We start from the raw sequence: 12,629 nt of genomic DNA, 5'->3' as shown, positions 1-12,629 counted from the left end.
CTACTTCAGTATAAGAACTGCTCTTGACTTGACAGCTTGAGGTATTTAATAGCAGCACACAGAACAACACCTTCCTATTTAAGATTTAAACTTGCCTCAGCCTATTTTACAGATGGAAATTACCAGTTTTATGTAGAAATGTCTTTGTGTATACCAGTACCGTAAGGAAAAACATGTTCTGTAAAAGCCTTGAGAAGTTACCACAGTTGAAGAATTTATCATGCTTCCTCAGTGGTGTCACTGATTTTAAATGCTTGGGAAAGCAGTACATTACCCAAGCAGAGGTATTAGAATATAGCTTAGAGGATTTAGTACCAACCTTCTGAAATATGACAGGATAGAAAATGTTCAGAGTTAAAATCAGTTCTCCCTCTTCTACTAGATCTGCTGGATTGTCTGGCCTCTTTCCAATTGCATGTGACTCCTGAAATAAAAAAAAAGATACAAATAGATATTATATTGGCAAACTCTTATATACCACGATCCCTGGATAAAAGTCTGACAAACTCTGTTCTAACCGTAACTTGTTTTCGACTGTCTTTCTGCAGCCTTCTGAATTAACAGCCTCGTTCCTTCAACATGGGAAAGTGAAAAATTGTGGTTTCAAACATTTCCCTTTATTCCTCAGCTCTGGAGAAACTGAGGTACTTATGCCAATTAGAGACAGCCAGCTACTGCGGCAAACCAGAATGGCTGAGAAACACGGGTTATGAAGCTCAGACCTAGGGACTTCGCCTCTACTGTTTTCCTCTTTCAGCTCTACAGAAACCAGCTGACAACTATTTATACATGAAAGCTTAGATATCAACACGGGGCTCCGCAAGCAACAATGCTATGCATTTTGTCTAGCTCTACAGTAAGCTCGTACAATGCTCAGTACACTTGACACCCTACACAATGCTTTAGTAGCAGCCAAGTAAAAGCACTCATACAGCAGTAAGGGGCTGGAGTTCCTCCTTACCATGTTTGGTATCAACAGAACAAGAGAAGAGTTGCTGTGTTATCTTTCCATAAAATGTCTTTAATCTCAGTCATTATCTGCAGATTCAGATCTGCAAACATTTACAGTGTACACAGGTTCAGAGTAATGGGGAAAAAAAAAAAAGCAACCAGTAGTCGGATTTTGGTTGTGCTAGGCAGCACTGAAATCCTGTGAGACGACAGGGAAATCTTACCATCTCATAGGCAAGAGTTTCTTGCCTGCAAGCCCGATCCACAATGATTCTTTCTTCTCTCCTCTCTAGTACCTTCTTTCTAATTCTGATGGACATAAACACAGGACAAAAACTTCATTAAACAACTTCTGTACACAATCTGTAGACATATTTCAAATAACACAGGGCACTACAGCGCAGCTTTCAAAGAGCAAGATTTCTGGCCATCTTAGTACAAACAACATTTGCAATAATCCTGTCTGCCAATTACCCATACATCATCCCAGGTTGTGGATTTTAGCTTCCTCCCCCCCAGTACTCAAATTACAGCTTGTTTGTGGGCAGTTTTTTAACATGAGAGAAAACAAAATGTTGACCCCGCAGAGACCCTACAGACCCTTGCTACCTTTGAGGAAGCTGTTTTTTCTAGTCCTCACGCTTTAGAAAAATCCAATTCATACTCAAGCAAAGAAAAGAAAAAAAAAACAAAACACTAATATTATCAACCCCTGGACATACTTTCCTAAAAAGAACTTCTAAAAAAAAAAAACAAAAACCAAAAGAGCACAACACCTAGAATATCTACTACAATACACATATTTAACCACTGTGTGAATAACAAACCCATTTTAACTTCCAGGACAAGTCTATTCACCCCTTCCTGAAGGTTCCTGAAGGTTTTCAGGAAGATTTTAAAGAACTATATGGCCATAATTTCAGTAGTAACACTTCAGATGTTACAATGGGACTGTGGGTTGCTAGAGATAAGAACTAAAGATGTATTTTTTTATTTTTTATAGTAACCTTCTTCACATGCTCTCAGGAAGTTTCCTGTGTGCTCAAAATGCACTAATTCAGAAGCACCTAGGTTCAGGAATCCTCAATTCCTCCAGGAAGAAAGATGGTGTGTTTTGTGTCATACCTTCATTAAAAAAATAAAAAAAATCCAAAGTAACATTCAAGCAGAAGGCTCATACCAACTAGCTTGTCCTAAAGTGGTGTTTCTGCCCTTAGAGTATTTCTAGACACTGCTTCAGAAAGTACACCATGGCCTAGAAAATGAACATGCAGCTAACCTCGCTGTTGTGTTTGTTTGGTCTTCTTCCCTTCCCTCAAATGAGGATACAGACAATATATGGTAGCAACATACCGAAGAGTTAGCAAACTGCTATCTTCAGGAATAACTTCCGCGTCCTTGTCTTTATCGGAAGACATTAACATATCAACACTAGGACAACAAAGAAAACAATTATTGCACACTTTTTCATACTTAACAAAAATCTCTAAGTTGTTCTTAAAAGGAACAAAGACAGTAAAATGCAAATAAACAAGGCACATGAGGGCTCTACTGCCCTCATGCCCTGGTAGGACAGAGAACCAGAAGTAAAAGACTCCTTGAATTTATTCCTGGCTTTCACAGACACTGGGCAAGTTTTCTCTGTTTCGCGTTCTTCCTAACAAAGCACAGCTGCCTACAGAGGTGTAACAAGCCCCAGTAGAGATGTGTGTCCAACACTTTTTATAAAATAAAAACGTCACTTGACTTTTTAAAATCCCCACCCACCTGCTCCAATTTTCTGATGATATATGGCAAAACAGATTCAACCAAAAAGAACCATCAGACTCAACCCATATGGCAAAGCTAACAACTCACCCAAGCACATAAAGGCAAGCCACCACATTCATACAAGTACTGACTGCTGTATTAAGGCATTAATTTGCACCACACTTCTTCCAGTGGGAATTAAACAACATTTCTGCCGAAAGTGGTAGGTCCACCCTTCCTTGCATCCTTCTTTCCATCCTCAGACCCTTTTAACACTCTCTCTTTTTGTGCCCATACAGTATCCAAAGTACAGCTAACAGGAATTTTTTGCTATAGTGCAAATCACTGCAGGATGTAGGATGGAAGAGCAGAACTGGTTTGGCTGCAGTACTGATTTAAACAGATTACACAAATGTCATGCTTTCATACCATAAACAAGGATGAAATTTCTCACAAAACCACAGAATGGCCGAGGTTGGAAGGGACCTCTGGAGATCATCTAGTCCAACTCCTCTGCCAAGCAGGATCACCCAGAGCACGTTGCACAGGATGGCATCCAGGCAGGTTTTGAGTATCTCCAGAGAAGGAGACTCCACAACCTCACAACCTGTGCCATTGCTCTATCACCCTCAGAGTAAAGAAGTGCCTTCTCATCAATACATTAAAAAAATAAAATAAAAAAAGTCCTTCAGAACACCACATCTGCATCCTGTCACAGTTTTATAATATAAAGTTATTCCACATCACACCACAAACAGACCCAACTATCCATGTGTAGGCTTCAGATTAGACACTATTATACTAGCATCACCTACCTTTTTTTTATCTAAAAACAGACAGAAAAATGCTGATTCAAAAAACAGGTTTTTTTATTATTATTATTTTATTATTAATCAAGGCAAATTTTATCCAACATGAAAACAGTCTGGAAAAAAAATACCATTTAAAATAGAGAAGTATCACCCACTTTGAATCAGACTTGATCTGTCTCCCCACTGCTTGCAGACTATATAAAGTCAGGGCTTATATCGCTGCTTATGTCATTGTTCAGGTTGAATCCCAACAAAGCTAAGCAAATCTCTCCATATGGAGAAGGAGAGCACTGGTGGAATCCAGGAGGAAAAAAAAGATTGTACTATCTATTCTCAATGTAATGCATGATTTGGTTATATTCTTTTTCATTACCATCTTCTAATGTCCTCCATGTCAACAATACTAAGCTCGGGAAGTCTATAATTGCAGTAATGGATAAGTCATTAGAGCAGGACTGCACAGGAGTATACAGCAATTGAGAAACAGAAGTCTGGAACCAGCTGCTATCAGCTGACAGTAAGTAAACGTCAGAGATAAGGTTTCGGTTCAGGGTAGGTGGCCTACTTCTGATGACCCGATACATTTATTCTGCACTGACGATTACTTGTATTTACTACTGTTTAGACACTTTCACACCATCCAGATGTACTCTAAAAGAAAAATAAGAATTTTTCTGTGTATTTCAAGTTACTGAGAAGATTCGTTCAGATCTATTATTTTTAAATACAAATAAAAACAATGCAGCAATTACTTGCAGCCCCTTAGAAAAAGAACCAACCTTATCCTTAGATTCCCGCCAGAGGAACTACAGGCAGAGACAATTAAGTCAGCCCTGTATTGAATGCAGACTGCTGCTAAAGAACAGTCATTGTAAGCAACATAAAGAGTACTTTGGAGCATATACAGCAGGCATCAGCTTTAGATAGGGTTGTTCTCCATTCAGCACAGGTCACTGGTATGAACAGCCCACCCATTGAAGTAAATATAGCCCCTGGCAGGTAAAGCAATTCACAAATAACCCTTCTGTGGCCAATAAACACAATCTACATCCCACCAACTTGCCTAGGCTGTTTGTTGAAGTCTTCCTGCACTTGCATCAGTGACCCTATTTACCTAAAAGCCCTGAATTTCTTGAGGTCCTGCCATTTTGTAAACATGCCTAGGCCCTTCGCTCTTTAAGCAACACGTAGGTTGTTTGCAAGATTTGAAACCTACTGTTGTAAAATTCTACCTACATCAAAGGCAACAAAATCCCATTTTGAGAGAGGGAGTTAGGAGAATCTTATCAAGTAGAGTTGGAGTGCTGACAGCATTAAACTGGTGGATGCTACTTACTGTCTTTGCTAACTGTTGTGCACTGTGCAAATTAATTAAAGCAAGAAGCCTTGGGCCCCTTACCAAGATCAGTCTCTTGATGGGAGCATGAGCCTGTCTTAAGAAACTTGCAGAAACTGGTTCTGTGGATAGACAAGAGCCAAGGAGCTCTTGTCAAGATGAGGATTTTGTGGTTTTGAGTCTGCACAAACACAAGTGGTCAACTAGTGGTGGCAAGGAAGAGTCACCAACCTTCACACCCAAAAACCCCGGCGACCACCACCAGGAGACACTGCACAAGTGCAGATGTGAGGAGGTTATGAAAATGACTTCTTGAACTAATTTTAATATGAAGCAGGGACAGGTTATGTGTATGAATAAGTGCATTGTGAAACTCCATGCATATGCAACTCTTTACTGCACATAACCATGGCAAGTTGCCATGTCACGTGCACATGATTTTGGTGGGACTACTCCCTGTGCTGCATAAACATACCTACTTTACAATCTTACTGACTGTGGAGTCTGTTTTCCACAAGTCAGTTTCCCTTCTACACAAGCATACAGTGTCAAGCTCACCAATACTTAACATATGCTTTCCTTCCCACCCATAGCATTAGACAGCAATCTCTGGCTGTGGCATCTGCTGAATGCCCACTAATCATCCACACCAGGAAACAACTCACATTCCCTAGAAAGCAGCTTCAAGAAAACACAATGAAAAACACCTGTCATGCAAGCTGTTTCCTCATTTTCCATGTAAGGTTGGGATGGTGGCTAGCACAAAGAGAAAATGACACTGGATTCCTAGGAGGCTGCGTGGACCTTTGTGAGCCTTGATACTGCCATTTCAAACTCCTCAAAGCCAGAAACCTTTGATTTCTAAAGGAATGTTACATGCAGAATACCTTTTTCAGGCTTTTGAATCAGTCTCACTGTATCACAGGCATTTAAGTCCTGAGAGACTTTGCTACACAGCCTCTTCTGTAGGCCACACTAGAGTAACTCCACTGCAGTGGAACCACACTTGGTCCACAGTCTTAGGAAAATCTGCCTTGGTAAGGTGTATGGCTACTCCCTAGGGGAATTAAGCCCAGGTAGTGGGTGTCCCGTGCCTAACTTACCAAACTGCACAGCAGAAAGCTTGCGCCAGGCGCACCTCACTCCCAGGGCAAGCTGCTTCAAGACAAAGAGCGGTCATACACACAACAGTGCACTCAGCTATGGCAGGGGGGAAATAATTACAGCAGATGCCCAAATTGCTTAACGGGCATTGAGATGAACTGTAGGATAGTGACAGGGAACAACAGGCAAAGGTCGCACTTAAATAAAGCAAGCAAAGTGCTACACAAAATTCACGTCCCCTTGGAAGAAGGCTAAAAATAAGAAGGCTAAGGCCAGGCCTGTGGTAATTTGGACATGGAAACAGAACATCAGCAAAGCCCTTAATCACCACGGCCTCACTTTTCTCAGAATATTCTGGCAACACAAAAATCTTCCTCAGTTTTAGAAATTAAAAACTTTGAAGATTGCTTAGTATTTTGCCTGATGCTTTTCTGCTAAATCAGATACCGTGTTTATACTACTCTCTGCATTGCACATATTTTGAGGGCTGTACTTTCATCACCTTTGAGACACTAATGCTACGAGATGCTAAATACTAATACGATAAGACACTAATGCTAGCTTAATGCAGCTTTATAACACATCCCTAGAGATATTTACAACTACCCCTTCTAATAAAACAAGAAGGTGAATCGGGGCTGAAGAGAAATAAGGTACCTGTAAGCCTCACCTCCCTTGACCTACCTAAAATCCACACTGATCTGAGCCTAAGCCTGTCCTACACCTACCCAACAAACCACTCTGAAGGCAAAACGGAGTAACACAGCCAAGCACCTCCAGCATTAAAACACTTCAGTCTCTCAAACATCACTACTGAAACCCAGTGTAAATCTCTGTGCTGACTGACGGAACAAGGGGCAAAACCTGACTCTCCCAACATCTTGGTTATTTAAGAGAAGAGCTGACAGGATCTCCTAGCTGGGGACTGCATTTTATACCTGCACACAACCCGTACAACCGTGGTTTGCACACAAGTTGAACAGCATGCAAACTGTTCTTACTGAGTCAAATTCAAGTAAAGTGAAGGTGCAATTATTCTCCTGCAAATGGAAAAATACACAGGTGCAAAAAAAGGAGAGATTCAACCACAATACACTGGGATGCACAGCAAGTTAAACAGCATTTAAATATTATTCCATTTCTTCTCATCAGAAGAGTCCTAAACCATGAGGAATATTTGAAGATATACTATATCACAAATATTGCGAAAAAGACTCCACTATGGGTTTTGAAAAACTTTATCCTGAGTCTAGGAAAGATTCCCTTACTCCTGCTGTACCTGTGTTTACAAAAAAATAGGTACAGCAGGAGTATCCACATCTTGCCATTTCTCTTCTAACCAAAGCAAAACAGCTTAGCTTGCCAGAGCTTCAGTCACAAGTAGCTCACTCAAGAAAATGTGTTTATATCCAACACGCCTTCATGTCAGTGCCTAGGAAACTATATTTAGGCCAACAACAAGTGTGACCAGCAGACTGCACAAAACAGGTCTTGGTGCAGTCCACAGTTGTCAACTCTTCTCAAGGGACGAGTACAAACAGCTCAGGGCAGGCAAGTGAAAGTGATTGGAGGTGGTTACTTGAGGTTGGCCAATGTTAAGGAGAGATTCAAGAGGCTAGGACTATTTAATTTAAAAGCAAAAGCACGTAGAGATTAGGGATTGGGATTCCAGCCTGCATGAGGGAAAAGGTCACATCAGGATGTGCAGGTTTATCTTCGTTCTCCTGCAAAGCCAACAGGCAGCTGCCAGATGATCTGTTCTTTCTCCCTCATAGACCCTCTCTCCCTTTTCGCCTCCCTTTTCCAAAATTTCTTGCTCACAGCATCACTTTCCACTTTTTACTCAGCAGCAAATGGTCAGCACTGCTCCGTAACACCAGCAAATGCAGACAGCAGATGAAATGTAGCAGTCATAGATGGAAGGAGACAGAAGAGAAGAGCATGGAATAAAGGAAGGGAAATATAAAGCACAGAAAATCTGCTTGAAATTTAAGCAAAAGTAGCAGCATCAAAGATCAAGAAACAGGGTCACTGCAGAGAGTCAGCCACAGCACAGGAACAGAAACTATACCTATAGAGGGAGAATTTAAAAAGTCATTCACAAGTGCTGCCACACCAGAACACATGACCTGTTTTTAATGCTAGCCTCTAGCATTAGCCTCTATAATGCTAGCATCAGCCTCTATTTTTCCTAAGCCTAGTAATGCTAAAAAAATCCCAATCACCAAAACTATGACAGCTGAAGTAAAGCACTGGGTTAGTTAAGTTAGCACTAAAAAATGTGAGAACACTTAGCAAGCTTCTCCTCCATAGACAAGGCAAAATATAACTCACTGTCCTGATTTCTTCCTGCACTACAACTGTCCCTAAAGGGCCTGATTTCCGATTGGCTTCCCAAACTTTCACCATCACACACAACATACACACAGGTATGTTTTGGCTCCAACTTTGAACTCGGTGCTCCTGGGTTCCAATTCTGCATGTTTCTTGCCTTTTACTGAAGCAGTGTGGTACGTTCCTACACCTCCTCCTCCCTCTCAAGCACCATCACCATTTAAACAAACAGTAATTACCAGTTAATGAACATCTCAAAAAACGTTGCTGATGTTGGCTTTGCTGTCATGTTATCACCACAATTTGAAGTAAAAGCGTGGAAATATTTAGCAAGACACTCACCACACAACTTGTCCGATTTCATATGCACCTTGCACTTAGTGTACCCATATGGATCGCAGCTTCAGCTACATTACCAACCTTTGCCTTCTTGTTCACATCTGAGACTGTCCTGGTTTGGCTGGGATAGCTGATTTTATTTACAGCAGCTCCTTTGGTGCTGTGTTTTAGATTTATGATGAAAACAGCGCTTACATCACGCTGGCATTTTACTTATTGCAGAGCAGTGCTTGCATAGCAGCAGGGTCTTTGCTTCATACACTGCCCTGACAGCCAGAAGGCTGGGGATGCACCAGGAGCTGGGAGGGAACACAGCCAGGAAAGTTGGCCCTGAGGAACAGGGGAATGTCCTGTACTATGCAACAGTGTGCTCAGAAGTAAAAAGAGGGGAGGATGACTGGGGAAGGCACCATACTCAGCAACTAGCTAAATATCAGTCAGCTGGTGGTAAGCAACCACCCTTCTGTCACTCTCTTAATTTGTGTCATCCCCCCTCTTATTATTTTTTTTTCCTTTTTTCTTTCCTTCTTTCTTGTTACACTTTCATCTTTCTAAGTGTTCCCCCTCCATCCAGCTGGGGGGAGTGAGTGAGCAGCTGTGTGGGGTTCAGCTGCTTGCTGGGGTTAAAGCACTACAGAGACTAAGTTCATTCTACTCCATGCATGAAAGAGAGCCACCTCCACCTTGCTTTTACAAAAACTAGTACATGCTTCTCCCTCCTTTGAGGAAACAACCATCAAGGGACCTGCACAAAGCCATACATGTAGCAACAGAGCTCTGGTGCATCTTTGTAACTGATGAGCTGCAGGCAAACCACCAGCTGCGACGCTTTCTGCAGCAATTGCTGTGTGAAATCCAGCCTTTCCTAGAGATCGGGTAAGAGCAGGTGATTCTCACTACTTATCTGATCTGGAAGCCTGATGCCTCTCAGCTTTAACATGTTAGATCCTGCTGATCTAGCACCGGGACGGTTCTCCCCTTCCCGTGCTAGCACAACTTTGCAATTCACCGGTCTGCAAAAAGGAGCAGAGCTACATGGGAGCCAGTGCACAACAACATGAGAACCTTTTTTCTTTCCCAGACCCAGTGCCGGCTGGGCAGCTCAGCAAAACAGCACTGTCCCTGCACCAAGCGTCAGGAGCCCAGCCTTGCACAGCCAGCCCCGACAGGGAAAGCAGGCAGAGGCTGAGGATGCACAGGGTCAGAAGTTACCGTAGGGTGCCAGGGCCCATCTAGGCAGTGTTAAGACTGATGTCTGGTTGCTTTCTTCACCTGAATTCCACCTCTGCAACCAGAGCACATACACACACACCCATACACCCTCAGCGCTCTGCAGGGACGCTGTTACCTGCAGCGCGCTGCGTCTTTACCCGGTTCATCACCACGACAAGCCCACACAGTAAGGAAAAGCACAGCACTGCTCTATGCAGAAACGTTTTCCTTCTCCACTATTTATTCCAGCAGAAAATAGAGGGGGGGGGGGGGGGAGGAGGAACCCACCCACCCCCGCAGTCCCCCCCTCCCGCGGCCACCTGCAGACTGCCCGCAGCTCGGCCGCCGTCTCCAAGCCGCAGCCCAGCTCCTCCGCCACGGCCATGTCCTCCTCCTCCTCCTCATCTTTCTCCTCCTCCTCCTTCGCCGCCAGAGAGAGGTCGGGGGGCCCCAGCTGCTGCCGCCAGGCGCGGCCCAGAGCGCCGACACTGAAGGCACGGCTGTGCAGCTCCCCCACCTCGTACTCGGGGGCGGCCGCCGCCGACATGGCCGGCACCGGCACGGGCACGGACATGGCCGCCGCCCCGCGGCGCCCCCTGGGGCCTGTAGTCCGCCATCTGCAAACGCGTCACCTCCTCAGGGACACACCCGCCCCTTCCGCTCCTGGAGGAACGCGGGGGGCTGCGTGGCAAACATTAATAATAATAAATAAAGTCCTTAAAAGCGTGCGGCGCTGGGGTGTGATGGGGGCGTGCGGTCTTTCATCGCGCCTGACTGAAAATTTCTGCTACGGAACCAGCGAGGTGGGGAAGGACACCGGCCCCAGCCATCCTCCTGCTGAAACGCAAGCGTGGTGCTGGCTGAGCCTTTTTTACAGCATTAGGGTGTGCAGAAATACGATGAGTGAGGTTCTAGAGATACGTATGTATATATATACATTGTGTATGTATGTGTGTGTATGTATGTGTATGTATGTATATCTCCAGAACCTCACATATATATACATATATATATATATATATAGGCTTCACACACACACACACACACATATATATATATATATATATAGTCCCCCCCGGCCACGCAGGATTAATGATGCTTTCAGTTGCTTCAGGAGCAGCATTTTAGAGAAGGTGCAAAGAACCCCGCAGTGCACAGGCGCAGCATATTCTCCTGTTAGAGAATTTGGAAATTAGCCATAGGAACAGTGTGACAAGGCTGCTGTTATCACCACCTGTTAAGAAAGAGGCACAAATAATCCTGGGGTGATCTAACCTGATACACCTTTTTCAAGTACCAATTAAACAACAGCGTTCTCACTCGCTTCAAGTCAAAATACCCTATTACTTCTTTAAGTAGTAATGGAATAGTACTCAGAAAGGAGGGGCAGAGGGTGAGGTTGAGACCAGAAAAGTTTGTGATCAGAGGTCATGTCTCTGAAAGCTACGTGGAAGGGGCAGAATGCCAAGTGCAGACGGTGGTCACAGCATTTACCTGCAGCTTTTGCAAGAGAAAGTCGTTGAGAGGAGTGTGTAAGTACTTAGGAGTGGTTAGAATGTAATAGCACAGCCTATGATGAAGGACCATATTTTGCTTCACTTAGCAATAACAGAGTGATCTACAGCCATGTTCCCTCCCCAGTTATATTTAGACTTGCACTGCATTTCAGTGCTAAATTCTTTCATCAGCTCTCACTCACCTTTGCCTCTTAATTACAGTTATTATTCCTCATTATGGAAGTTTTGCTAAGCTTCAGTCCATTTTTCCTGCACTCATTGACACTGTTTGTTTCCTTTTCAGCTACACCCTCTGCTTTCTTCATCCATCACGTTTGTGCATCATGACACTCCCAAGCTCTGGAGGAAGCTCTTGATTAGGGACTGCTGCCTTCACTTCCTGCTGTATCCTCCCCGAAACCGTGTTGTTCCATGTTGTTCCATGAGGGGTTCTTATTCCAGTTTCCAATGCCACACCTGCCTTTTTATATGTTTGTTGTGATCTCCCATGATGGGCATGTTCTGTTTATGTTATGAACATACCTTTCCCCTTTGTGCACTTGCAACACTACCTGAAATTTGAAAACACCCTATCATGTATCTGTTGTAGCCACAGATGAGAGTAGGCTGTATTGATCTAAATGTTGGCATAAACATTTAGAAACACTTTGGGCCAAAAGTAGTAGGATTAAATCCTATTCTTCCAGAAAACAGTTGTGTAATGTTCAGAGAAGGATATTGGTTTCAAAAACCTTCTTTGGAATACCAAGCACACTAAACAATGTGGAAATCAGTGAGCTGGATTTTGTCCCAAAACCACATGAAAATGACTACAGAATTCTACAACACAAGCCAACCACAGAGCTATCACAGAGGTCTGTGCTGCTGAGGAGCATGTCTGGAAGGCTCTAGAAACTGCTGTGCTCTATTCATACTTCTTGGAATGATCAGTAAGATGTATGAATTTCGTTCACTGCCTCTCTTCCTTCTCCCCATGACAGGTTTGATTTTTTGAGTTCTTCTGTATTTTAGGGGTCTGTACTGTATTACTTAAAAAAAAAAAAAAAGAGAAAAGAAAAAAAAAGTAGTACATAAACTTCCTGCAGCACAATTGGGTAAGTAAGCTCCCGGAGTAGCTAGTACACGCTCAAGGAGTAGCTAAGGTGAACATACCTGAAAATACCATAGCCAAACACATTGAGTGGTGAGTGGATGATATGTTTTCTCTTTCATTTCCCAACTTCAATACTAAGAAGTTACATACCTATAAAGCAACTTCACTCAACCTAAATCTTT

General features: G+C 43.2%; 1 protein-coding gene across 4 annotated transcripts in view; it reads right to left on the bottom strand.

Annotated features, from left to right (window-relative positions):
• Positions 1–11,673, bottom strand: part of SNAPC3 (small nuclear RNA activating complex polypeptide 3) — a 47,669-nt gene extending 35,996 nt beyond the window's left edge. For 2 of the 4 annotated variants that reach the window (XM_038170188.2, XM_072030706.1), the window contains exons 1-4: positions 10,158–10,440; positions 2,305–2,382; positions 1,176–1,260; positions 320–424 (exon numbers count right to left, since the gene is read on the bottom strand). In XM_038170188.2, coding sequence (XP_038026116.2) covers positions 320–424; positions 1,176–1,260; positions 2,305–2,382; positions 10,158–10,411 — 522 coding nt within the window. In that variant the 5' untranslated portion in view covers positions 10,412–10,440. Of the gene's footprint in view, positions 1–319; positions 425–1,175; positions 1,261–2,304; positions 2,383–10,157; positions 10,441–11,536 lie in introns of those variants that run through there. The other 2 variants (XM_072030707.1, XM_038170187.2) reach the window with 2 other exon arrangements.
• Between the last annotated feature and the right edge of the window lie 956 nt (positions 11,674–12,629).

The sequence above is a fragment of the Anas platyrhynchos genome, chromosome Z, assembly GCF_047663525.1.
Source record: "Anas platyrhynchos isolate ZD024472 breed Pekin duck chromosome Z, IASCAAS_PekinDuck_T2T, whole genome shotgun sequence".
Lineage (NCBI taxonomy): Eukaryota > Metazoa > Chordata > Aves > Anseriformes > Anatidae > Anas > Anas platyrhynchos.
The sequence above is the reverse complement of the archived record's forward strand: the minus strand, read 5'-3'. Positions and strand labels throughout refer to the sequence as shown.